The following is a 25,118-nucleotide window of genomic DNA, read 5'->3' as shown; positions in this document are numbered from 1 at the left end:
CATTTCATAGTGTACGTAGATCTAAATCAAATTTGAATGAAATAGTACATTTCTTTTTATTCAAAACACGGCAGATGACGTCATTAGTTAATGTATAAGCATTAGTGACGTCACAGTTTTATGCGTTCTTTTTCACATCTATAAATGCTTTTCCGGTTGCATAAATAATACTGTTTTTCTCCATTCGAATACGCCTTTATTTTTTATTTTTCTTCTTTAAATAAAATTGTGGTTATACATTTAAAACATCTAACATATTATTTTCAACCAAAGTCCGTATAAAGTTCTCCATATATCGCTGCCGATTCTGACGTGATGTCCGGCGAAAATATTTTGCGGACAGACAGAGAGAGAGAGAGAGAGATGTGCGAACGTGGGGTTTTATATATTAGGATATTATATCGTCATCTATAGCAGGGGTCTCCAAACTTTTCAGTCCGAGGGCCGCATTAACTATAAAATTTCAGTTCGGGGGCCAGTTTCTTCCAGGCATGTCTTTGATTTTTCTGGGCAAAGTTCCTCAGCTATCACCAACCAACGTTTTTTCCATGGACAAAAAGATCTTCGCGGGCCGGATGAGAGGACCTCGCGGGCCGCATCCGGCCCGCGGGCCGTAGTTTGGAGACCCCTGATCTATAGGATCCCAAAATTGACAGAAGAACAGTGCAGTGCTAATGAAAAGTTTAATTGTCATTTAAGTATAAATGGATGATCCAGACAAGGGATTGTTAACGTTAAAGAAAACAATGCCAAAGTCAGCAGTGCCCCCCCCCCCTCCCCCCATAAGAACACAGAATGAAACTCATGGAAAGGTTTCAGCAATTAATTTAGTTTTCCGAAAAACGGCGCCCTGTATTAGAGTACGATTTGGCGCCCCGAGATTCCCATCATCTTCTTGAGCACATGGGGTCCGTCAATTGAGCGTCCTGCACAGGGGGTCAACTTGATTCAACTGTTAAACTGTCACAGGGGTCAGAAGTACAACTTGATTCAACTTAATTCAACTGTCAAACTGTCACAGGGGTCAGGAGTACAACTTGATTCAACTGTCAAACTGCCACAGGGGGTCAGGAGTACAACTTGATTCAACTGTCAAACTGCCACAGGGGGTCAGGAGTACAACTTGATTCAACTGTCAAACTGCCACAGGGGTCAGGAGTACAACTTGATTCAACCGTCAAACTGCCACAGGGGGTCAGGAGTACAACTTGACTCAACTGTCAAACTGTCACAGGGGTCAGAAGTACAACTTGACTCAACTGTCAAACTGCCACAGGGGGTCAGGAGTACAACGTGATTCAACTGTCAAACTGCCACAGGGGCGGCCTCTGGCGTCCCGGCGGTCGCCCCCGGCTCCCCTGTGATAATATGTTAATAATACAGTATAAATGTACAAGCAAGACATATAAAATGAAAAATGTACACATTATTACTGAGTACCCCTCCATCAGAAGTACAAGTCGGTTTCTTCGTTGCCCACATTTTAATTCCGTTATAGCCTAACGGATATTTTTTGCATCGGGGTGGGGAGGGGGGAAGTGGTATCATGAGGTACCACATCGGGGTGGGGAGGGGGGAAGTGGTACCATGAGGTACCACATCGGGGTGGGGAGGGGGGAAGTGGTACCATCAGGTACCACATCGGGGTGGGGAGGGGGGAAGTGGTACCATCAGGTACCACATCGGGGTGGGGAGGGGGGAAGTGGTACCATGAGGTACCACATCGGGGTGGGGAGGGGGGAAGTGGTACCATGAGGTACCACATCGGGGTGGGGAGGGGGGAAGTGGTACCATGAGGTACCACATCGGGGTGGGGAGGGGGGAAGTGGTACCATCAGGTACCACATCGGGGTGGGGAGGGGGGAAGTGGTACCATCAGGTACCACATCGGGGTGGGGAAAGGGGAAGTGGTATCATGAGGTACCACATCGGGGTGGGGAGGGGGGAAGTGGTACCATGAGGTACCACATCGGGGTGGGGAGGGGGGAAGTGGTACCATCAGGTACCACATCGGGGTGGGGAGGGGGGAAGTGGTACCATTAGGTACCACATCGGGGTGGGGAGGGGGGAAGTGGTACCATCAGGTACCACATCGGGGTGGGGAGGGGGGAAGTGGTACCATGAGGTACCACATCGGGGTGGGGAGGGGGGAAGTGGTACCATGAGGTACCACATCGGGGTGGGGAGGGGGGAAGTGGTACCATGAGGTACCACATCGGGGTGGGGAGGGGGGAAGTGGTATCATGAGGTACCACATCGGGGTGGGGAGGGGGGAAGTGGTATCATGAGGTACCACATCGGGGTGGGGAGGGGGGAAGTGGTATCATGAGGTACCACACCGGGTACCACACGATCTAACGATGTAACTGTGTTACCCCAGATTGTCAACCTGCCCCACAACAGTTTTTGACGGATTTTTTCTCCTGATTTTTTTTTTAATTGAAAAGGATTTAAGAAAAAAAAATTGTTGCGGGTGCAGGCAATAGGTAGCGCTATTTACAGGGCTAAATATAAACACATGTTGAGAACTTCAAATCAACTTTTTTAAAAAATCGACTAAAACTTGATCTACACAATGTGTCTACTTGTGAAATTTTAATTCAACGGTCAAGTTAAGGCTGTAGTGCACCTGTGTCAACCTGCCTCTGTAACTTTCCGCCCCACCTCCCCCTTCTGCTCTATCAAATTGTTATATTTTTTAGTCCAAGAAATGCGTCATCACCGGAATACATAAAACCCCGTTTAAAAAAACCAAACAAAACAGAATCGAACCTAGTCCTTTCAACTCACAAAGATAATTCTACTAAATGTTTCGAGGCGAGACAAAAATAAACAATCCACCAAACGATTGTCGGGCGGACCATAATTATATTTCTACAATACCCACAGTCGGACCAATCAACTCATCTGTGGGGAAAAAACTGACCGAGTGAAACCGCCCGCCACTAGGCGAGAGAGCTGCAACTAGTGTGCTCCCGTCTGCCCTACACAGCGCGGCACCTCGCGTCTCTCGCGCGGACTGTACCCTGTTCAGGACTAATTATTCATGTGAGGTCGTTAGCAAAAAAAATAAGTCATTGGATTTACATTCAGATTGAATTCAATTAGAATCGAGCTTTTTGGTGAGTAACTATGTGTGGATGTGTTTGTGTGTCGGGGTTAATCCGGGCCACTGTGAGCTCAAGCGGGTGGCGTTACACGACAACTAGGCTGGCCAGGCGATACTGGGCACAGCTCTCAATCAATGGTCACAACTTGTTTCGGCAGTCGGTCTCATCACTCGTGTTGAGCCGTCACTCGATAGCACGCCCGTGTAGTTGATGTGCACGAGTAATCTAACCCAACACCATCAAGACATTCCACCACATAACCCACGCTCATCAGCAATTATTCTTTTTCCCATGATAACTAACTAAAACTGTTTTAGATAAAAATGTTACATAAATCTCCGTAAATAAATACGTTCTATTCGATGTATAGAGTTTTTTTCGTCTCGTTCTTTTAAAATATTTAAACCAGAAGACATCCATTTGGCAAGTACAAGCAACGACTCCTTTAAAACTCCTTCTTGCATCTTGTTGTTTATTCAAAGGTGGTCGCCATTTTAGTTCGTATCTCTCTCTGATGAGCACAGCTACACGGCACGTTGCTTGAGCTCGTCTTAGGCTGGCATCTCGGCACGGCTCACGCATGGGGGGGGGGGGCTTCCGTCAGATACGGCAGATTTTTACAGGCCTTGAAAAACATGTTACGTTCATAGGTTGAGTACAAGAGACGGGGGCAGGGAGGGGATGGTTGAGTGGGAATCGAAGGGCACGGGAGTTCAGCCTTTACAAGGTCAAATGATCTGTTGAACTTTAGAGAACACTGTTGTGTAGCACGATCCGTTACTCACCATAATTAAAACCATTTTTGATTGTGGGCCTAATTATAATTAGATCTGACAGAGATTTTAGCTATGAACTCGGACAGATAATATAAAATCAGGTCAACATCAGCTCACAATTTAATTTTTTTTTTCGCTTTTGTTTCGTTTTTGTCAGACTTCCGGCGGAAGTGGCATCAATTATCGTCCTATTACAAGTCTTGGGAATGCAACACCAATGCCTAATCACGCCCAAAGCTTGAAATCATTTTTGGTGTAGGAATACAGTGTGCGGCTTTAATAAATTTTAAAATCATTTTTGGTGGTAGGAATACAGTGTGCGGCTTTAACAAAGCTTCAACTAATTTTTGGTTGTAGGAATACAGTGTGCGGCTTTAACAAACTTCAACTAATTTTTGGTAGTAGGATTACGATGTGCGGCTCTGCCATCATACACAGATTCATCAAGTAAAAGTATGACTCACACTAAACCTAATCCATAACCTTAAGCCGTAAGCGCAGTACGGCTCATATAATATTTTTACTCTATTTAAAAGCGTGTCATTAAACAAGGATTGAAAGGATGTTTTTAAAACACCATGAGTTTTTTGGGACAATAATGCAACATCACCATCACCAGTGCTAATACTTAGCTACAACAACCAATGCAACATCACCATCACCAATCAACAAACATCACTATACAACAAACATCCTCACATCACAAACATCACTATACAACAAACATCACTATACAACAAACATCATCACATCACAAACATCACTATACAACAAACATCACTATACAACAAACATCCTCACATCACAAACATCACTATACAACAAACATCATCACATCACAAACATCACATCACAAACATCACTGTATAACAAACATCCTCACATCACAAACATCACTATACAACAAACATCCTCATATTACAAACATCACTATACAACAAACATCATCACATTGCAAACATCACTATACAACAAACATCCTCACATTCACAAACATCACTATACAACAAATATCCTCACATCACAAACATCACTATACAACAAACATCATCACATCACAAACATCACTATACAACAAACATCATCACATTGCAAACATCACTATACAACAAACATCATAACATTGCAAACATCACTATACAACAAACATCCTAACATCACAAAGATCACTATACAACAAACATTCTCACAACACAAACATCCTTGCAAACATCATTACACAAGAAACATATTTACATCATGATGGCGAGAATAAATGACGTCATACCCCACCCGCCCATCGCCACATGGTGTGACAAGTGTTTCTTTCAGACTTTTTCTTCTATGGGGGGGGGGCACTTGAAACATTTTCGGTGGGGGGGGGGGGTGGACACTGGTTATAGTATATTTTTCATATATATATATATACTAGCAGTCCCGGCCAGGCCCTGCTCTGGCTTCTGTGAAAAACCTTTCTGTTAAAGACCATTACCTGTGTGTTTAGTAATCATCATAAACCCGGCATTGCCAACCCAAACCACAACCAACCAAAACCAAACCAACAAAACGCAAACATAACGCTAACACAATTACAAATACAAACGAAAACAAAAACCTAACAACAAACCCAACCACAAACACCAATACAAACACAAAGAAAAAACAAACAAAAAAGCAAACGAAAACAAAAACCTAACAACAAACCCAACCACAAACACCAATACCAACAAAAAAAAAAAACAACGAAAAAGCAAACGAAAACAAACCAAATCCAAACGCAAAACCAACCAAAAACACAAATACAAACCCAAACAAAAAAACACAAACAAAAACGAAAAAAGAAAGAACAAAAACGAACCAAATCAAAACGCAACCACTAACGCAAACCCACCTAAACACAAAGAAAACACTAACGCGAACATAAACGCCCGGGGCGGAATCACCTGTTTTAGCTTAATGAACGACTATAGTACCCTAACTTATTCATAGTCTTTTGCACTCACTTAAACGAACGCGCCTGTTTCAATTTAATGAACAATTTTAATACTCCAAGCTTATCCGTAAAATACCTACAACATTTGCACTTGATCAATCCCCGCTAATTATGTAATTATTTTTTTTCCCAACACCAAAACAAAGTAATAAAAAGTAAATTATTTTCCACAAATGCAATGGTTTTATAAAGGGAAGCAATTGTGTTTTCCTAATTTTTCAAAGGGAAGTAAATGCTATAGGACTAAATAAAGACATAATTAGAATTTTTGTAAAAGATGATATTTTTTTAAAATTTGTGTTTAATGAACATGCCGACAATTATTACTATAATTTGAAAAATGAAAATTATTTCCCAACACTTTCAATAGTAATTTTATAACTCATAAATTTAGACAAATGCGCACGATAATTGTCTAACACTTAAATCCATCCAAGACCAACGACAAACATATGCGTTACATACAGAACTGAGCTTTATATATTAGATATATATATATATATATATATATATATATATATATATATATATATATATATATATATATATATATTACATATATAATTGATACTTCACTGTTCTAAACATTAATGAAATACTTAACGAGAATACAAATAACGACATCAGCACTAAATACACCACAGCTTACATCATTACATGTACTTTTATTTACATACTCCACTACTTACATATTGCATACATTTCTACATAAATCAAATACATTATTTGATATATCAGCATATAATAAAGATTCCTCAAATCTAGTGTGTCTGTCTACACCGTTTGATCTAGCATATGATCGACATACCACTTAAAGCTACATTTTTCTAACTAGCATATGATCAACATACCACTTAAAGCTACATTTTTCTAACTAGCATATGATCGACATACCACTTAAAGCTACATTTTTCTTATAAAGTTACACTTTCAAACTAAGATATGAATAAACTCCTGTCTAAGGCCATATACCTTTCCGACAAGGATATGATCAAAATACCATCTAATTTATTAAAAATGCTTTACTCTGCATTATTTTATATATAAGTGCTGATCTGTTAGTTTTGATTTTATTTTCTACAAGAAAACTTTTTTTTAGACGGGGATTCTTGTCATTTGTTTGGGGGGGGGGGGGGGGGGGGGGGTGGTACGGTCCCACCAGTAGCGTACGCAGGGGGGGAGCAGGGGGAGCGGCCGCTCCCCCTCTGGCCATTTTCAGCAAAGTGGCGCCTTTTTGGAAACTTTTAAACTCAAAGTTTTAAACAATGATATTTGTTAAAAAAATATTTTTGGTCGGCACATCTATGTAAATCACAAGATTTCTTTTCATGCAGCAATTAAGCATTATTGTACTAGTCTAGTAGTGTCTACGATTACAACACGTATTAACAGCTGCATCAGTTTGCCATTCTAAAAATAACCATTACGATGCATTGCAATGTTTAAAAAAAACTCTGCGGGTAGTACCATTTCGCAAGAGGGGTGTTAAGTTTAAGGCAACTGTATAATGTATTTGCTTACGAATAATTGAACTAAAAATGTTATACATAAAACTTCACACATAATTACTTTATATATACAGTTTGAATCGTGTGATTAATTTTAAAAAAATTACAATACAGAAACAAATACAACTGATGTGGCACCTCTATTTTAATTTACTTATGAGCAAACTACGTAGTGGTGGGGAAATTTTGACAAGGTCAACAACGTCATCACGATGAAGTAGTAGCATTCTTACAGTTTGGGCGATAGTGATTACGATTACAAATTATATGAAACAGTTACAACCCCCCTCCCCCATGGACCCCTCTTTAAAAAAAATATTGTCATAATACCACTGCTACTTATTTAAATCTATTTCTGTAATATATATGTGTGTAATATATATTTGTGTAATATATATGTATGTTTAGAACAGTCATCTAAAAACTGACGCTATGTTCACTCTGAGTTGGTTATCTCCCCCCCCCCCCACACACACACTCACACCACACCACCACAATTGTGTAGAGCGACATTAATGTCACACCTAGGTATACACTGGGTTGGATAATTGACCTAAAGTGTGACCGGACAGTGGTGAATGAAGTTGAACCAACCCCCCCCCCCTCTCCCCCAACCCACCCCGAACTGATCTACATGTAGAAAAACGCGTAATGATGTACCAAAGTACCATGCCGCCAGAAAATTAGCTTTTTAAAATGTAAAGATCTGTGAATATTGTTTTTGCAATTACCAGTAAAAAGGTGTGTGATCAATACAGTGATCTAACCCATACCTATCACTATGTTAAAAAGTGATCTTTAAGGAACACAAAAAAGCAGTAGTTAATTAAAAACATATGATCTGAACTAAAAGCACGATATTAAGTTAAATGTAGGCTGTTATTCCGAAAATTAGGGGTCGGCGTGGTCGAGTCGGTAAAGCTCATGGTTGCTAAACCGAAAAGTCTCGAGTTCGAACCCTCGGGCAGATGAGGCTCGTTAGCTGGTTTGAACTCGAATGTTTTCGAATTTATAAACCATGAGCTTTGCCGACTCGACCATAAATTCGAAAACATTCGAGTTCAAACCCTCTGGAAGATAAGGCTCGATCCCTTCCAACACTAAAAATTAAGAAGGAAGGAGAAGAAGATTCCGAATATTTTTCTGATATATCGAAAAGCGTGGTTTTATACCAACACTGATTTAAAAAAAAACTTTTATTATGCTTTAATACTTTAGCATTTATGATGACGATATATTAAATTCTGATTATAGACAAAAACATTTTGTAAACACGAATAGTGTAAAACAATTTCATTATATTCTAAAGTAATTATTTATTTGTTTTGACATTTATAATTAAATACATATTTATATTAAGAGAGTGATTATTTCCCCTATTTCACTTGTCTTAAATAATTTCCCAGGAATTGTGTTACGTTCATCGTTTTTGGTTGTAATATATATATATATATATATATATATATATATATATATATATATATATATATATATATATATATATATATATATATATATATATATATATATATATATATATATATATATTTTGTTTAGATTGATACAATTCTTGTTTTGTCGGCCTACATTGTGTGTTTTTTCTTATTTCTTCAGAGTGCTACTTTCAATTTATTTTATATCATAACGAAGTAATGACATACAGCTACTAATTATATATATATATATATATATATATATATATATATATATATATATATATATATATATATATATATATATATATATATATATATATAATACACGTATATAGATCGTGTAAAAATTCGGCGCCTTTTTTTGCTCTTTTCGCTCCCCCTACAACGAAAACCTGGATACGCCTCTGGGTCCCACCACGCCCAGTGGCGACCCCACATTTACCTGGTCAGGTACACCGTGGGGAGGGGAATAAAAAAATACCCCAAGTCTGTTTTTTCCCAGAGTTCCAAAGTAAATAACCCCGACCCCTGCTGGCGGTCAAGGTCAACAAACATTACCCAAAGTGTATTTCTTCAAGCAGCTCTAGAAGCGGGGAAAATGTCTGCCAAATAAGCGTGAAGTAAAAAAATTCTCCAGCACACTCGATTTCTCTACCGGCAACTGGCCCAGGCAATCAGCGAGTGGCGTTAACTCCCTTGGGATCTCGATCGGCTGGGTGTCGCTACCCAAGGGAGGTTATTGTGTGGATGGGCGATAAGCTCAAGTGATCTACTAAGGCGATCACTCCTTCAGTGAAATATGAGTTATATATATATATATATATATATATATATATATATATATATATATATATATATATATATATATATATATATATATATATATAATTTAATATATATATATACATATATATGTATATGTGTATGTATACACATTTGTACATACAACTGTACCTTGCCTCTTTTGTTGAATACAATCTTAATTTATACTTGGTTAAATTCAATTCGACATGTGTATTCAACTGTGCGTACAAGTGATCCAACTGTGTGCACAGCAGTCCTACTGTACTAACTGTTGCGCTCCCAGTCCGGCCAACCAATGTCCACCATCCCCCAGGAACCGAGCGCCATATTGATCCGCTCCCATGTGTCGTCTGTCTCAAATTCATTGAGTCGAATCCAGTGATCTCCCCTTGCGACGGCCAAGCGTGAAATGGCTAACCACGACAACGTCAGGGGGCGCTGCTGGTCGTGATGAAACACCTTCTGGGCCAGGGGGCGCTGTTGGTCTTGATGAAACCTTCTGGGTCAGGGGCGCTGTTGGTCGTGATGAAACACCTTCTGGGTCAGGGGGGGGGGGCGCTGTTGGTCGTGATGAAACACCTTCTGGGTCGGGGGGGGGGCGCTGTTGGTCGTGATGAAACACCTTCTGGGTCAGGGGGGGGGGGGCGCTGTTGGTCGTGATGAAACACCTTCTGGGTCAGGGGGCGCTGTTGGTCTTGATGAAACACCTTCTGGCCCAGGGGGCGCTGTTGGTCTTGATGAAACCTTCTGGGTCAGGGGCGCTGTTGGTCGTGATGAAACACCTTCTGGGTTAGGGGGCGGTGCGGATCTTGATGAAACACCTTCTGGGTCAGGGGGCGCTGCTGGTCTTGATGAAACACCTTCTGGGTCAGGGGGGCAGTTGGTCTTGATGAAACCTTCTGGGTCAGGGGCGCTGTTGGTCGTGATGGAACACCTTCTGGGTCAGGGGGCGCTGTTGGTCTTGATGAAACACCTTCTGGCCCAGGGGGCGCTGTTGGTCTTGATGAAACACCTTCTGGGTCAGGGGGCGCTGTTGGTCGTGATGAAACACCTTCTGGGTTAGGGGGCGGTGCGGGTATTGATGAAACACCTTCTGGGTCAGGGGGCGCTGCTGGTCTTGATGAAACACCTTCTGGGTCAGGGGGGCAGTTGGTCTTGATGAAACCTTCTTGGTCAGGGGCGCTGTTGGTCGTGATGAAACACCTTCTGGGTTAGGGGGCGGTGCGGGTCTTGATGAAACACCTTCTGGCCCAGGGGGCGCTGTTGGTCGTGATGAAACACCTTCTGGGTCAGGGGGGGCGCTGTTGGTTGTGATGAAACACCTTCTGGGTCAGGGGGCGCTGTTGATCTTGATGAAACACCTTCTGGGCTGGTTTTATTTAAGGATAAGATCATTTGGCGTGGAGCCAGTAGGGCCTACAATGTCACCGAATAGCGGAGATTTGAACTCACGTCCATAATGTACTTTAGACTACACAGTCCCCTGATGTCGGACCACGGAGTTACTCGGTGGGCGACAGTCAATTAGGATAGGTTGACATTGTGGTCCAGTGGTGGCCCATCATGTGGTGGCCCATCATGTGAGTGTGGTGGCCCATCATGTGAGTGTGGTGGCCCATCATGTGAGTGTGGTGGCCCATCATGTGGTGGCCCATCATGTGAGTGTGGTGGCCCATCATGTGAGTGTGGTGGCTCATCATGTGAGTGTGGTGGCCCATCATGCGAGTGTGGTGGCCCATCATGTGAGTGTGGTGGCCCATCATGTGAGTGTGGTGGCCCATCATGTGAGTGTGGTGGCCCATCATGTGAGTGTGGTGGCCCATCATGTGAGTGTGGTGGCCCATCATGTGAGTGTGGTGGCTCATCATGTGAGTGTGGTGGCCCATCATGTGAGTGTGGTGGCTCATCATGTGAGTGTGGTGGCCCATCATGTGAGTGTGGTGGCCCATCATGTGAGTGTGGCGGCCCATCATGTGAGTGTGGTGGCCCATCATGTGAGTGTGGTGGCCCATCATGTGAGTGGGGTGGCCCATCATGTGAGTGGGGTGGCCCATCATGTGAGTGGGGTGGCCCATCATGTGAGTGGGGTGGCCCATCATGTGAGTGGGGTTGCCCAACATGTGAGGTTAGCCCTTGTGGTCAGCCCTGGGTATCAGTCCAGTGTATACCTTGTGCGCCATTACGGAACCATTGACATTTGAAATCAAATTTAAAAAAAAAATAAAAAAACACTAAAAGATCCGGATCAAGAGGGTGGTGGGGGGGGGTGTAGGCTAGAAATCGATTTGTCGCTTAGAGTGCAACATATTTTAGTGTTTTTTTTCAACTTGAACAGTTCGTTTTTACTTCAGCAGACCATTTTAACACCACGATATTTTAACAGACCATTTTAACACCATGATATTTTAACAGACCATTTTAACACCACGATATTTTAGCATAATGTTTGTTAATCCAATGTGTGCGTTGATCCAATTTATGTTGATCTAATGTGTGTTGATTCAATGTGTGTTGATCTAATGTGTGTTGATTCAATGTGTGTTGATCTAATGTGTGTGTTGATCCAATGTGTGTTGATCCAATGTGTGTTGATTCAATGTGCTTTGATCCAATATGTTTGTTGATCTAATGTGTGTGTTGATCTAAAGTGTGTGTGTGTGTTGATCCAATGTGTGTGTTGACCCAATGTGTGTTGATCCAATGTGTGTGTTGATCCGTGTGTGTTGATCCAATGTGTGTTGATCTAAAGTGTGTGTTGACCCAATGTGCGTGTTGATCCAATGTATGTGTTGATCTAATGTGTGTGTTGATCCGATGTGTGTGTTGACCCAATGTGCGTGTTGTTCCTATGTGTGTTGATCCCATGTGTGTGTTGATCCAATGTGTGTGTTGACCCAATGTGTGTTGATCCAATGTGTGTGTTGATCCGATGTGTGTGTTGACCCAATGTGTGTGTTGTTCCTATGTGTGTTGATCCCATGTGTGTGTTGATCCAATGTGTGTGTTGACCCAATGTGTGTTGATCCAATGTGTGTGTTGATCTAATGTGTGTGTTGTTCCTATGTGTGTTGATCCCATGTGTGTGTTGATCCCATGTGTGTGTTGATCCAATGTGTGTGTAGCGGCTACTGTAAAACGTGACTCTCGCCAAAACAATATTTGATGCACGTTTGGACGGACACTCATCACCAGAGAGAAATTCTTTAACCTAATCAAATTAGGCGCTCTAATTATGTCTTAAGCCACCTACAGGGGACCGGATGGTTCTGACAATTGGAAACACTACTAAACACATCATCATGACACCCCACTCGTGCAACACATGACACCCCCCCTCGTGCAACACATCATCATGACACCCCACTCGTGCAACACATGACACCCCCCCCTCGTGCAACACATCATCATGACACCTCCCTTGTGCAACACATCATGACCCCCCCCCCTCGTGCAACACATCATCATGACACCCCCCCCCCCTCGTGCAACACATCATCATGACACCTCCTTTGTGCAACACATCATCATGACACCCCCCTCGTGCAACACATCATCATGACACCCCCCTCGTGCAACACATCATCATGACACCCCCCTTGTGCAACACATCATCATGACAACTCCCTCGTGCAACACATCATCATGACACCACCCCCTTCTGCAACACATCATCATGACACCCCCCTCTCGTGCAACACATCATCATGACACCCCCCTCTCGTGCAACACATCATCATGACACCCCCCTCGTGCAACACATCATCATGACAACTCCCTCGTGCAACACATCATCATGACACCCCCCTCTCGTGCAACACATCATCATGACACCCCCCTCGTGCAACACATCATCATGACAACTCCCTCGTGCAACACATCATCATGACACCCCCCCTCGTGCAACACATCATCATGACACCCCCCTCTCGTGCAACACATCATCATGACACCCCCTCGTGCAACACATCATCATGACAACTCCCTCGTGCAACACATCATCATGACACCCCCCCCTCGTGCAACACATCATCATGACAACTCCCTCGTGCAACACATCATCATGACCCCCCTCGTGCAACACATCATGACACCCCCCTCGTGCAACACATCATCATGACACCCCCCTCTCGTGCAACACATCATCATGACACCCCACTCGTGCAACACATGACACCCCCCTCGTGCAACACATCATCATGACAACTCCCTCGTGCAACACATCATGACAACTCCCTCGTGCAACACATCATCATGACACCCCCCCCCTCGTACAACACATCATCATGACACCTCCCTTGTGCAACACATCATGACACCCCCCCCCCCCTCGTGCAACACATCATCATGACACCCCCCTCGTGCAACACATCATCATGACACCCCCCTCGTGCAACACATCATCATGACACCCCACTCGTGCAACACATGACACCCCCCCCTCGTGCAACACATCATCATGACACCCCACTCGTGCAACACATGACACCCCCCCCCCTCGTGCAACACATCATCATGACACCCCACTCGTGCAACACATGACACCCCCCCCTCGTGCAACACATCATCATGACACCCCACTCGTGCAACACATGACACCCCCCCTCGTGCAACACATCATCATGACACCTCCCTTGTGCAACACATCATGACCCCCCCCCCTCGTGCAACACATTATTATGACACCCCCCTCGTGCAACACATCATCATGACACCCCCCCCCCCTCGTGCAACACATCATCATGACACCTCCCTTGTGCAACACATCATCATGACACCCCCCTCGTGCAACACATCATCATGACACCCCCCTCGTGCAACACATCATCATGACACCCCCCTCGTGCAACACATCATCATGACAACTCCCTCGTGCAACACATCATCATGACACCACCCCCTTCTGCAACACATCATCATGACACCCCCCTCGTGCAACACATCATCATGACACCCCCCTCTCGTGCAACACATCATCATGACACCCCCCTCGTGCAACACATCATCATGACAACTCCCTCGTGCAACACATCATCATGACACCCCCCTCTCGTGCAACACATCATCATGACACCCCCCTCGTGCAACACATCATCATGACAACTCCCTCGTGCAACACATCATCATGACACCCCCCTCGTGCAACACATCATCATGACACCCCCCTCGTGCAACACATCATCATGACAACTCCCTCGTGCAACACATCATCATGACCCCCCTCGTGCAACACATCATGACACCCCCCTCGTGCAACACATCATCATGACCCCCCTCGTGCAACACATCATGACACCCCCCTCGTGCAACACATCATCATGACAACTCCCTCGTGCAACACATCATCATGACACCCCCCCCTCGTGCAACACATCATCATGACACCCCCTCGTGCAACACATCATCATGACACCCCCCCCCTCGTGCAACACATCATCATGACACCCCCTCGTGTAACACATCATCATGACACCCCCCCCCCTCGTGCAACACATCATCATGACACCCCCTCGTGTAACACATCATCATGACACCCCCCCCCCCTCGTGCAACACATCATCATGACACCCCCCTCGTGCAACACATCATCATGACACCCCCCTCGTGCAACACATCATCATGACAACTCCCTCGTGCAACACATCATGACACCTCCCTCGTGCAACACATCATCATGACACCCCCCTCGTGTAACACATCATCATGACACCCCCTCCCTCGTGTAATACATCATCATGACACCCCCTCCCTCGTGCAACACATCATGACACCTCCCTCGTGCAACACATCATCATGACACCCCTCCCTATCGCCACAAGCGTCACACGACAACACGTATCGTCGCCTGTGTGTCGACCAGGGCGCGGGCGCCGCTCCACCTTTTGAACCTCCCAGCTGAGATTACAGCTATTAACTCCCTAAACGTGCATTGTTGGCAATTTGAATCTTTGAACCGGTCGTTCAATAGCCGGCTCGTGCAAACCTCACGACCGCCGGCTCCTGTAATCTCCCGTCGCCGATGCTGTTTTGGAATCCTCTCGTTCTGACATTAAAAAAACGGTTAATTGATTTTGTGTAGAGATGCGAATAGTTGGTTTTTTGTGTCTAAAATAGAAAAAATAGATTTACTCAGGGTTGTAATGGAAGTGTGGTGACGTCACGGGGGTCCGTGTTGGATGTCGGCGACGATACGAGTGGTAGATGTGACGTCATAAGGATGTTAGAGAAAACGAGTGTGATATTTAAGTAGGCCGAGGTGGGACTCGGCGTCATTGAAGTTGTATGTGTTGATGATGAGGGATGTTCCTGGTGATGTATTATGTATTGATGATTGATATTCTAAGTCAAGTGATAAACATGCATTCATGTGACGATTCTCTGGGTTGTTTGAAGTGACGAGAGATGTTCTGAGTGAGGTTTTCTATTTTAAAGTGATGTTTGTTGTGATGTTGTATGTGATGTTTTCTATTTTAAAGTGATGTTTGTTGTGATGTTGTAAGTGATGTTGTAAGTGATGTTCTAGGTGATGTTCTAAGTGAGGTTTTCTATTTTAAAGTGATCTTTGTTGTGATGTTGTAAGTGATGTTGTAAGTGATGTTTGTTGTAAGTGATGTTCTAGCTTAAAGCAGCCTCAAGATCTACGCAACAGTTGAATGATTTACAAAGGAAATAGGAAAGACATAATCATTTCCTTATGGTTAAAGATTAAAATCGTAAAGAACTTTGTTAATTGATCTAAACTTCAATCCCGTGTTTATTTCAAGAATGAAAGCAGAAATAATTTTATTGAAAACAAACTTTGAACCAAACAACTGATTTTCGCGAGATAACCAGTTTTATATCTGATTTTCGCGAGATACCTAGTTTTTAATCGACCAATCCCACATGACCTAATGGGAGCAGCATTCAGAAGAAACGAAAACACAGAAACGCGTGATCTAACCCACAATACTAATGTACATGAGCACTTGCTAGATGATTGTGTTCCCAGTTGTTGCCCCTGGTATTGTTTACACACAGACCTACATCCCACAGGTCACGTGACGACAAAAGTCGCACGTCGTGTGTGTCTACATTTTAAATGTGCAACAAAAACCCTTGTGTTGGGGTGGTTTTTTCACCAGTCGTTAGGCAAGACCTCGGCTCGTGCACGGCTGGTTCTGCTTGGGACCGGCTCTTGGAATGTTTATCTGATCGGGGCTGTGCGTTTAAAACAATGTAGACGTTTTCGGCGATTAGCCGAACCGTTAGGTGAACCAGTTGAAGTCAGCTACATCTGCGGGGGCGTATTGTGGCGTAGACAGGAAGAGTAATGTTTGTTCCGTTAATTAGAAAAGATGCAATTAATAATCGTGTTTTTAAAAGTCGATTAATTGTTTTTAGTTAACTGTCTGAGTTACTTTACAATGTAAAGCTGGTTCCAAATGGTTCCAAATATTTGTTGCCAGAAAGCATATTTTCAACCAAAATCGAATATTTTATAACATTTGTGTAATAAGTGCAAAATTACTTCCGGTTAATTAACAAATATTCAAACAAATAATTACAAATAATATAATAGTAATTCAGCTAACACTTTTATTTTTTAATTTGGATTAGTAGAGTCAGGGTGTTGTGGTGATAGGGGACGTTATATTATTTAATATACATTTATAAATACCATACTACACTATGCACCATAGACTACTATTGTGTAATTTATCTTGAACAAATATCTTTCTGACTTTTATTGTTTTACTCTCCCTGGCCATTCCGGTAGAGTTCAAGGGCGTTTTTTTTTTAAATATTTGAATTGATAAATTAATGGAGGCGAGCGAGTTGACGAGATTCCGTCCCCAATGTTGTTGACATGGAATAAAAACGTGCTTTTTAGATTTAGACCGTAAAAAAAAAAAATAAAAAAAAAACTTAAGCCTAAAATTAATTTAGAAATTTTATATTTTTAGAATAAATGTTATAAAAGTTGCAAATCCAGAGAACTTGAAAATAATTTGTTGAGTTTAAGGCTACATTTCTATTTATTTTCATCAAGCCTAAGTTATAACCGGATGTTTCACTTTCGTAAGACAAATATTGATTGGCTGTACAGTAACTTAGTGATCGATAACTATTTGTTTACAAAACTTTGCAGATCAAGTTTTTAAATTACAATGCAAATTTAAAACCCCATGACCTAGTTTTCTATTTTTAGCTTACAATGTGTACAATAAAATCAATGGCGGCCTATCCAATAGCAGGATGCCATTGTTTATGTCGCCATTACACGTGAAAACCAAATTGTTTTTGCTTTTTTTTAAATTTTTATTTAGTTACCGAAAATATTATAAACATCAAATACATCCAATCTTTAGTAAAGTCCGAAAAAAACCAGGTAGACAGGATTTTATAACCATATTAATTGTAACTACGCTGTGCATGATTTTTAAATGAATTTATACACCTCTCAAATACCTTTGAGACTTTTCTCGCTGGTGTCCATTCTAGACGTCTTTCCAACCGCTTATATTCAATACAAAAATATGAAAATTAGAGTAATCGATGGCTCCCAAATATCTTTAAGTTTTTAAAATGTAGCTATAATTTTATCGCTTGCCATTTTTTTAAATATTTTATTTTAATTTAGTAGATATGTTTACATAGACTTTTGGGGCCTAATGGACACCAGCGAGTTGACGAGACTCCTTCCATAATGTTCTTGACATGGAATAAAAACGTGCTTTTTCGATTTAGACCGTAAAAAAAAAAAAAAAAAAAAAACTTAAGCCTAAATTTAATTTAGAAATTTTATATTTTTAGAATAAATACTATAAAAGTTGCAAATCCAGAGAACTTGAAAATAATTTGTTGAGTTTAAGGCTACATTTCTATTTATTTGCATCAAGCCTAAGTCATAACCGGATGTTTCACTTTCGTAAGACAAATATTGATTGGCTGTACAGGAACTCCGTGATCGATAACTATTTGTTTACAAAACTTTGCAGATAAAGTTTTTAAATAACAATGCAAATTTAAACACCATGACCTAGTTTTTCTTTTTTTAGCTTACAGTGTGTACAATTAAATTTATGGCAGCCTATCGGGATGCCATTGTTTATGTCGCCATTACATGTGAAAACCAAATGGTTTTTGCTTTTATTTTTTACTTTTATTTAGTTACAGAAAATATTAAAAACATCAAATACATCCAATCTTTAGTAAAGTCCGAAAAAACCCAGACAGACAGGATTTTAATACCATGTTAATTGTAACTACGCATTATTTTTAAATTAATTTATGGACCTCTCAAAAACCTTTGAGACTTTTCTCGCTGGTATTCATTGAAAATGTTAAAAAATTAAAACATGTAAGTTTGGTTTAGGTTAGTGTGTAAGGGATAGGTTTAGGTCAATATCCTTGTCAATATCTTTGTCAATATCTTTGTCCTGTCAATATCCTTGTCCTGTCAAAATCCTTGTCCTGTCAATATCCTTGTCAATATCTTTGTCCTGTCAATATCCTTGTCCTGTCAATATCCTTGTCCTTGTCAATATCCTTGTCCTGTCAATATCCTTGTCCTTGTCAATTTCCTTGTCCTGTCAATATCCTTGTCCTTGTCAATATCCTTGTCCTGTCAATATCCTTGTCCTTGTCAATATCCCTGGGGCGAGTTGAGTGTGAAGACCACGAGATGAACTGAGTCTTACATGTTTTTCACGGGGACGGGACAACCCAGACACAGCCAGGTGCCACTTGCGCGAGTGTTGGACAATTTCACCAGTATGTTAATACTTATTCCCCCCCCCTTAATTTCACCAGTATGTTAATACTTATTCCCCCCCCCTAATTTCACCAGTATGTTAATACTTATTCCCCCCCCCCTTAATTTCATCAGTATGTTAATACTTATCCCCCCCCCCCCTTAATTTCACCAGTATGTTAATACTTATCCCCCCCCCCTAATTTCACCAGTATGTGAATACTTATCCCCCCCCCTTAATTTCACCAGTATGTTAATACTTATCCCCCCCCTTAATTTCACCAGTATGTTAATACTTATCCCCCCCCTAATTTCACCAGTATGTTAATACTTATCCCCCCCCTTAATTTCACCAGTATGTTAATACTTATCCCCCCCTTAATTTCACCAGTATGTTAATACTTACCCCCCTTAGTTTCACCAGTATGTTAATACTTACCCCCCTTAGTTTCACCAGTATGTTAATACTCCCCCCCCCCCCCCCAACTCCCCATCTTAAAGAAAATGTCCTCTTCAAATATTTGATGTGTGTTACCGTGTGAATCCACCATAGTCAAGTATCACCGCGGCGCCTTCAGATCGAAGTCACGTGCCTGGTGATTGTGCTGGGCGCCCAGGTTAAGCTCCCCTACAACATATGTTGGCCATTACTCGCCAATCATTACTTATTCAGCACTCGAACAAAACTCGATAAACGTTACTTACGCGAGTTGAGTTACAGTTTAATTTAAAATTTTATCGCTTTTACAAACTGTTCAATAGATATAACAGTGCAGGGATTTGTGTTCATATTACATATGATCTTTAGCGGTATATATATATATATATATATATATATATATATATATATATATATATATATATATATATATATATATATATATATATATATATATATATATATATATATATATATATATATATATATATATGTGTGTGTATGTGTGTGTGTGTGTATCGAGAGAGAGAAGCTAGCTATACATCACTGTCACTCAATTCTGGGCCGTGAGATGTAATTAATCTTAACCTTACTCGATTATTTTCCAGACAAAAATGACCTCCAACTTCATCACGTGACGACATTAACCTGGCCAATCAAATGACGTAACGCTGGTGACCAGATGGACCTTCTGTGAGAGTAAGTCAGTTTTTCTTTTAGGCACAGCAGTACTGACATAGGAGTCATGCGGTCAGTATCCCATCCCCCACATGCGGTCAGTATCCCATCCCCACATGCGGTCAGTATCCCATCCTCCACATGGGGTAAGTATCCCATCCCCACATGAGGTCAGCGTCCCCCAAACAACACGGACTAATGTGAACTCGCATAACGCGACAGAAACGCTGTCCGGGGTGGCCGCTCCCCTTCTCCCCTGCTGGTTACCCCTCTGAAGGGCAGTTTCCCCACGATTAATGATGTCGTTCCCACGATTAATGATGTCGTCCCCACGATTAATGATGTCGTCCCCACGATTAATGATGTCGTCCCCACGATTAATGATGTCGTCCCCACGATTAATGATGTCGTCCCCACGATTAATGATGTCGTCCCCACGATTAATGATGTCGTCCCCACGATTAATGATGTCGTCCCCACGATTAATGATGTCGTCCCCACGATTAATGATGTCGTCCCCACGATTAATGATGTCGTCCCCACGATTAATGATGTCGTCCCCACGATTAATGATGTCGTCCCCACGATTAATGATGTCGTCCCCACGATTAATGATGTCGTCCCCACGATTAATGATGTCGTCCCCACGATTAATGATGTCGTCCCCACGATTAATGATGTCGTCCCCACGATTAATGATGTCGTCCCCACGATTAATGATGTCGTCCCCACGATTAATGATGTCGTCCCCACGATTAATGATGTCGTCCCCACGATTAATGATGTCGCCTAGACCAGCTAAACAGCTGTAGATCTGCCGGAAGTCAGGATTAGGCGTGGCTTTTGTTTTACTTGTTTTTTTTTATCTTCATCTGGAGGTAACAGTTAAATCATCGATTGGACACCCTCAGTCCCTCTATACCGCCCCTCCCCTAATACCGCAATCCCCTGACTCACCCATCCATCTCAACCTCAGTCCCCCCCCCCCTCCTTATTACAGAGGACAACTCCCCAGCAATTACCTGACCCACAGCGATCAAACGTTTGTAACGGCTGTTTTTTTTTCTTCTCGCTACAGGTGTGACATCCGTGTGAGCCACTCACCTGCCCAGAGCGTTACGTCACTGGTAAAGCAATGGCTGTGTGTCCTTGACCTGACACCAGCCTGACACTTTTACCCCAACTAAGAATCTACCAACAATTGGGGTAACACTTTTACCCCAACTAAGAATCTACCAACAATTGGGGTAACACTTTTACCCCAACTAAGAATCTACCAACAATTGGGGTAACACTTTTACCCCAACTAAGAATCTATCCACAATTGGGGCAACACTTTTACCCCAACTAAGAATCTACCCAGTCAGGGCGGTCTGATGACGAGGCCCCTGTCGCGCATCAACAGCCCTTCAAGATTTTCTTCCTGGCGAAGATCGTCTGCTCCCTCAACGTGTCCGGTGTGCCTGCAGATGTTTGTTCCATTTGACCCCTGAACTTTGGCTGAACCCCATCTTAACAAGCTGACCCGGAAGCATCGCGGTCATGCTGTAAAACTGCTGACGAGATAACTGACCCAAAGCCTTAACCAAACCTCTAGGATCTACCATTCCTCTAGGGAGAACCTTGTTTTTTCCAACCCGCTGATCATCGACCCAGCAGCTGTCCACCCCACCCTGCCCAGGATTTGTTCCTTTGCCCGTGGGTCTCGCCGATGGTTGAAGCCACCTATGTCTGGGACCACACACCCCGAGCTCATAGCTCCACGAGATCTTACGGCTAGGCTTTTGAACTATGCTCGACGGGTGCGGTCAACATGCGCGCGCGAGATCTCCAATTAGCGTAGCTGTGCTGAGGCGAGTGGTCCCCCCTGTTTTCTCTCTCCTCATGGTCGGCTCCCTCCTGTTGGCGGATGGTATACTTCCGGTGCGGGCCACCAAGTATCCCTCGGAGTCGTCGCTCTACATCAACGGTAAAATGGCCCACCCGGGCCCACACGGGAGTACGTCCCGCGCCGCAGGGGCTCACCCCCGGGGCGCCGGAAGAAATCACTTCATGAACAGCCTCCCCCACTTCCGGACAAAGCTCCACGCCAAAACTCCCGCCAAATCTCCCAAGATGGACGACACGCTGCTGGTCGTTGACCCCAGCGTGGGCGTGGCCAAGCCCTATGACCCTTCGCAGACCCGGAACAAGGGGAGTGAGCTCCAGTCGTCCCCTGTACCCCCCACCAAAGGTCAGAGTTCAGCCCCCGATGTGGTGACTGACCCCGCCCCCCTGACAATGCAGCTGACGCCATCTTCCTTCCCATGCAACGCCAGCCTGACCTGCGCCCACAACTCGTCCACCGAGAACACGTGCCCCAACGAGCCGGCGCCCAGCAGTTTTCCCGCCAACAGAAACCAATGTCTGCTCCTGTCAGACGACACGATCCGGAAGGTGTGCGGACTGTTGAACGAGACGGAGGACGAGACGAAGATGAAGGCGCAGCTCAACAGTACTCACCTCGGCTTCTGCACGGTGTACACGCTCGGCGTCCTGGTCTCCCCCACCCCCAGCAACTTTACCGGCTGTGTCCAGGCCTTGAGCACGGTCAAGGCCACGGACGAGGACGTTGCCTTGAACTATAAAGGGTTTGAGGATTTAATTCGACGATATGACTGCAAGACCAGGTACTCGGTCAAGTGGAACTGTACTCACTGTAAGGTAAGCCTAGGGTGGTGAGGTAAGCCTAGGTGGTGAGGTAAAGCCTGGGTAAGCCTGGGGTGGTGAGGTAAGCCTGGGGTGGTGAGGTAAGCCTGGGTGGTGAGGTAAGCGTGGGCTGGTGAGGTAAGCCTGGGGTGGTGAGGTAAGCGTGGGCTGGTGAGGTAAGCCTGGGGTGGTGAGGTAAGCCTAGGGTGGTGAGGTAAGCCTGGGTAAGCCTGGGGTGGTGAGGTAAGCCTGGGGTGGTGAGGTAAGCCTGGGTAAGCCTGGGGTGGTGAGGTAAGCCTGGGAATTGTGGTAAGTGTGGGCTAGTGAGGTAGTGTATATTTTACGCGCACATGAAGCAGCAATGTCTGTATTTGCAGCTGATTTTGTTTATTATATTTTGGTTGTAACATCTGATGTGTTAAACATACTAGCATGCTCTTCTTGGTTGATCATTACACCAAACTGAACCAAATGGGACTTAGAAACTGGAAAAATAAACTCGGTGGTTTTTAAGGACCACCTTGATATTCAAGTGATATAACACACGTCCGACCCCGAATAAATGATATAAGGTTGTTGTATAGACCACCTTCAACACAAAATACCAAAACCATGAACCACTATTGCTCTCTTTTGTTTTACGCAATATGTATACCATCCCATAGATTACAGTTTATCGAGTGACGTCATTTATGTACAACTCGAAAACTATTTCTGTTCTGTACACTAAGTTTCGGCCTCCGCCATATTGGAGGCTGACGTCATGTCCGGGGATGCGCTGAGGCTACGTCACAGCTTGCGCCTGCCACTTGAGCTGATAGCATCCGAAAGTGTAAACGATTTGGCTTGTAGAGTATCGGGTGACATGTGGGCTGGTACCTGCTTGGTTTACCTTCAATCTGTTGGGTGAGTTACACGTGCATGCCTGGTCACAGCGTTCACTGAAACACGGAGTTTACCTGGGGGCAGGGGGGAGTAAACCCATCCCCCCCACACACACACCCCATGGACCATATGACAGCTGTCCCACTTCAAGTCATACAGTTGTCTGGCAAAATACACTCGCGACGCTTTTTGACAAGTTTATATATATTTTTTTTTTTCGTTTGTAGGTTCCACTTGATCAGAGCATCTGCAATATTTTATAGAACTGTAAAATACGTATTGTTGTTGAGAATAATTTGGTTGTTTTTTCAAACTATGTTATACACAAATTTATTTAAAGATTGTAATTAAATTTATATATACTCAACTGTAGAAACACAGTTTTAATTATACAAACAAACAACCAATGTTTAAACTGTAGATCTCCTAATTAAAAAACACAAATTTATCTAGCTCGACCGATAAACTAGATTTAAGATGTCGGAGTATCTAAGCCAAACAAAATTTAATTTGTTAAAAACAAAAACAAGTATAAAAGCAATAAATAAGTGAGTTTTTCTACTTAACTATTTTAGACCTTAGGTGTTTCAAATAAATCTTTGTTTTTCAGCAGTGGTATAGGTTGTATGGTAAAGTTGCGTTTCGTACATGGCGGGACACGGGCAGGTGAAGTAAAATTCACCTGTTTCTGAGACTTCAGCAATGAAGGGATAGTGTGGCCAGACTTATGCTCATCCGGAATCGGTGTTTTTATAAGACAGGAACATGTTTAGGCATGACGTATGTTAGATGTGGGGGGGTCTGGCTTTTTGTCATGAGGAGTGACAGTGAGGAGGAGGAGAGGGGAAGATAAAAATCGTCAAACAAGCGTGACGCCATTTACAAATTATGATTGACTCTTAAACCCACAGTTATCCAAAGGATAATGGGTGGTCTAGTCTATTATAAAATTGTAAAAACAATTTTTTGTTAATATCTAGTTTGTAATATTACACACATTTCATCTGACACAATCCCCCCACCCCCCCCCCACCACAAACACACACTGTGTGTCTGTGTGTGACAGACGTCTGACATTCAATCCCCTCC

General features: G+C 43.0%; 3 protein-coding genes across 5 annotated transcripts in view; 2 read left to right on the top strand and 1 right to left on the bottom strand.

Moving 5' to 3' along the window:
- The window catches only part of LOC131947086 (zinc finger HIT domain-containing protein 1), a 112,434-nt gene that overhangs the window by 39,880 nt on the left and 47,436 nt on the right, over positions 1–25,118 (top strand). The gene's annotated exons all lie outside the window — the stretch shown is intronic.
- The window catches only part of LOC131947082 (uncharacterized), a 43,625-nt gene continuing 21,463 nt past the window's right edge, over positions 2,957–25,118 (top strand). Inside the window, exons 1-3 of one of the 2 annotated variants that reach the window (XM_059308163.1) lie at positions 2,957–3,122; positions 20,387–20,477; positions 21,535–23,159. In XM_059308163.1, coding sequence (XP_059164146.1) covers positions 22,248–23,159 — 912 coding nt within the window. In that variant the 5' untranslated portion in view covers positions 2,957–3,122; positions 20,387–20,477; positions 21,535–22,247. Of the gene's footprint in view, positions 3,123–18,115; positions 18,174–20,386; positions 20,478–21,534; positions 23,160–25,118 lie in introns of those variants that run through there. The other variant, XM_059308164.1, reaches the window with a different exon arrangement.
- LOC131947095 (histidine-rich glycoprotein-like) lies at positions 10,359–11,726 on the bottom strand. Its single transcript, XM_059308179.1, has 2 exons — positions 11,146–11,726; positions 10,359–10,812 (listed from the first exon to the last, which is right to left on the bottom strand). Exons 1-2 carry the CDS (start codon positions 11,724–11,726, stop codon positions 10,359–10,361), a joined length of 1,035 nt encoding a protein of 344 aa, XP_059164162.1.

The sequence above is a fragment of the Physella acuta genome, unplaced genomic scaffold, assembly GCF_028476545.2.
Source record: "Physella acuta isolate Inbredline_101_S28 unplaced genomic scaffold, ASM2847654v3 ptg000582l, whole genome shotgun sequence".
Lineage (NCBI taxonomy): Eukaryota > Metazoa > Mollusca > Gastropoda > Physidae > Physella > Physella acuta.
Note: the sequence above shows the minus strand (reverse complement) of the source record. Positions and strands in the feature narration are given on the sequence as shown.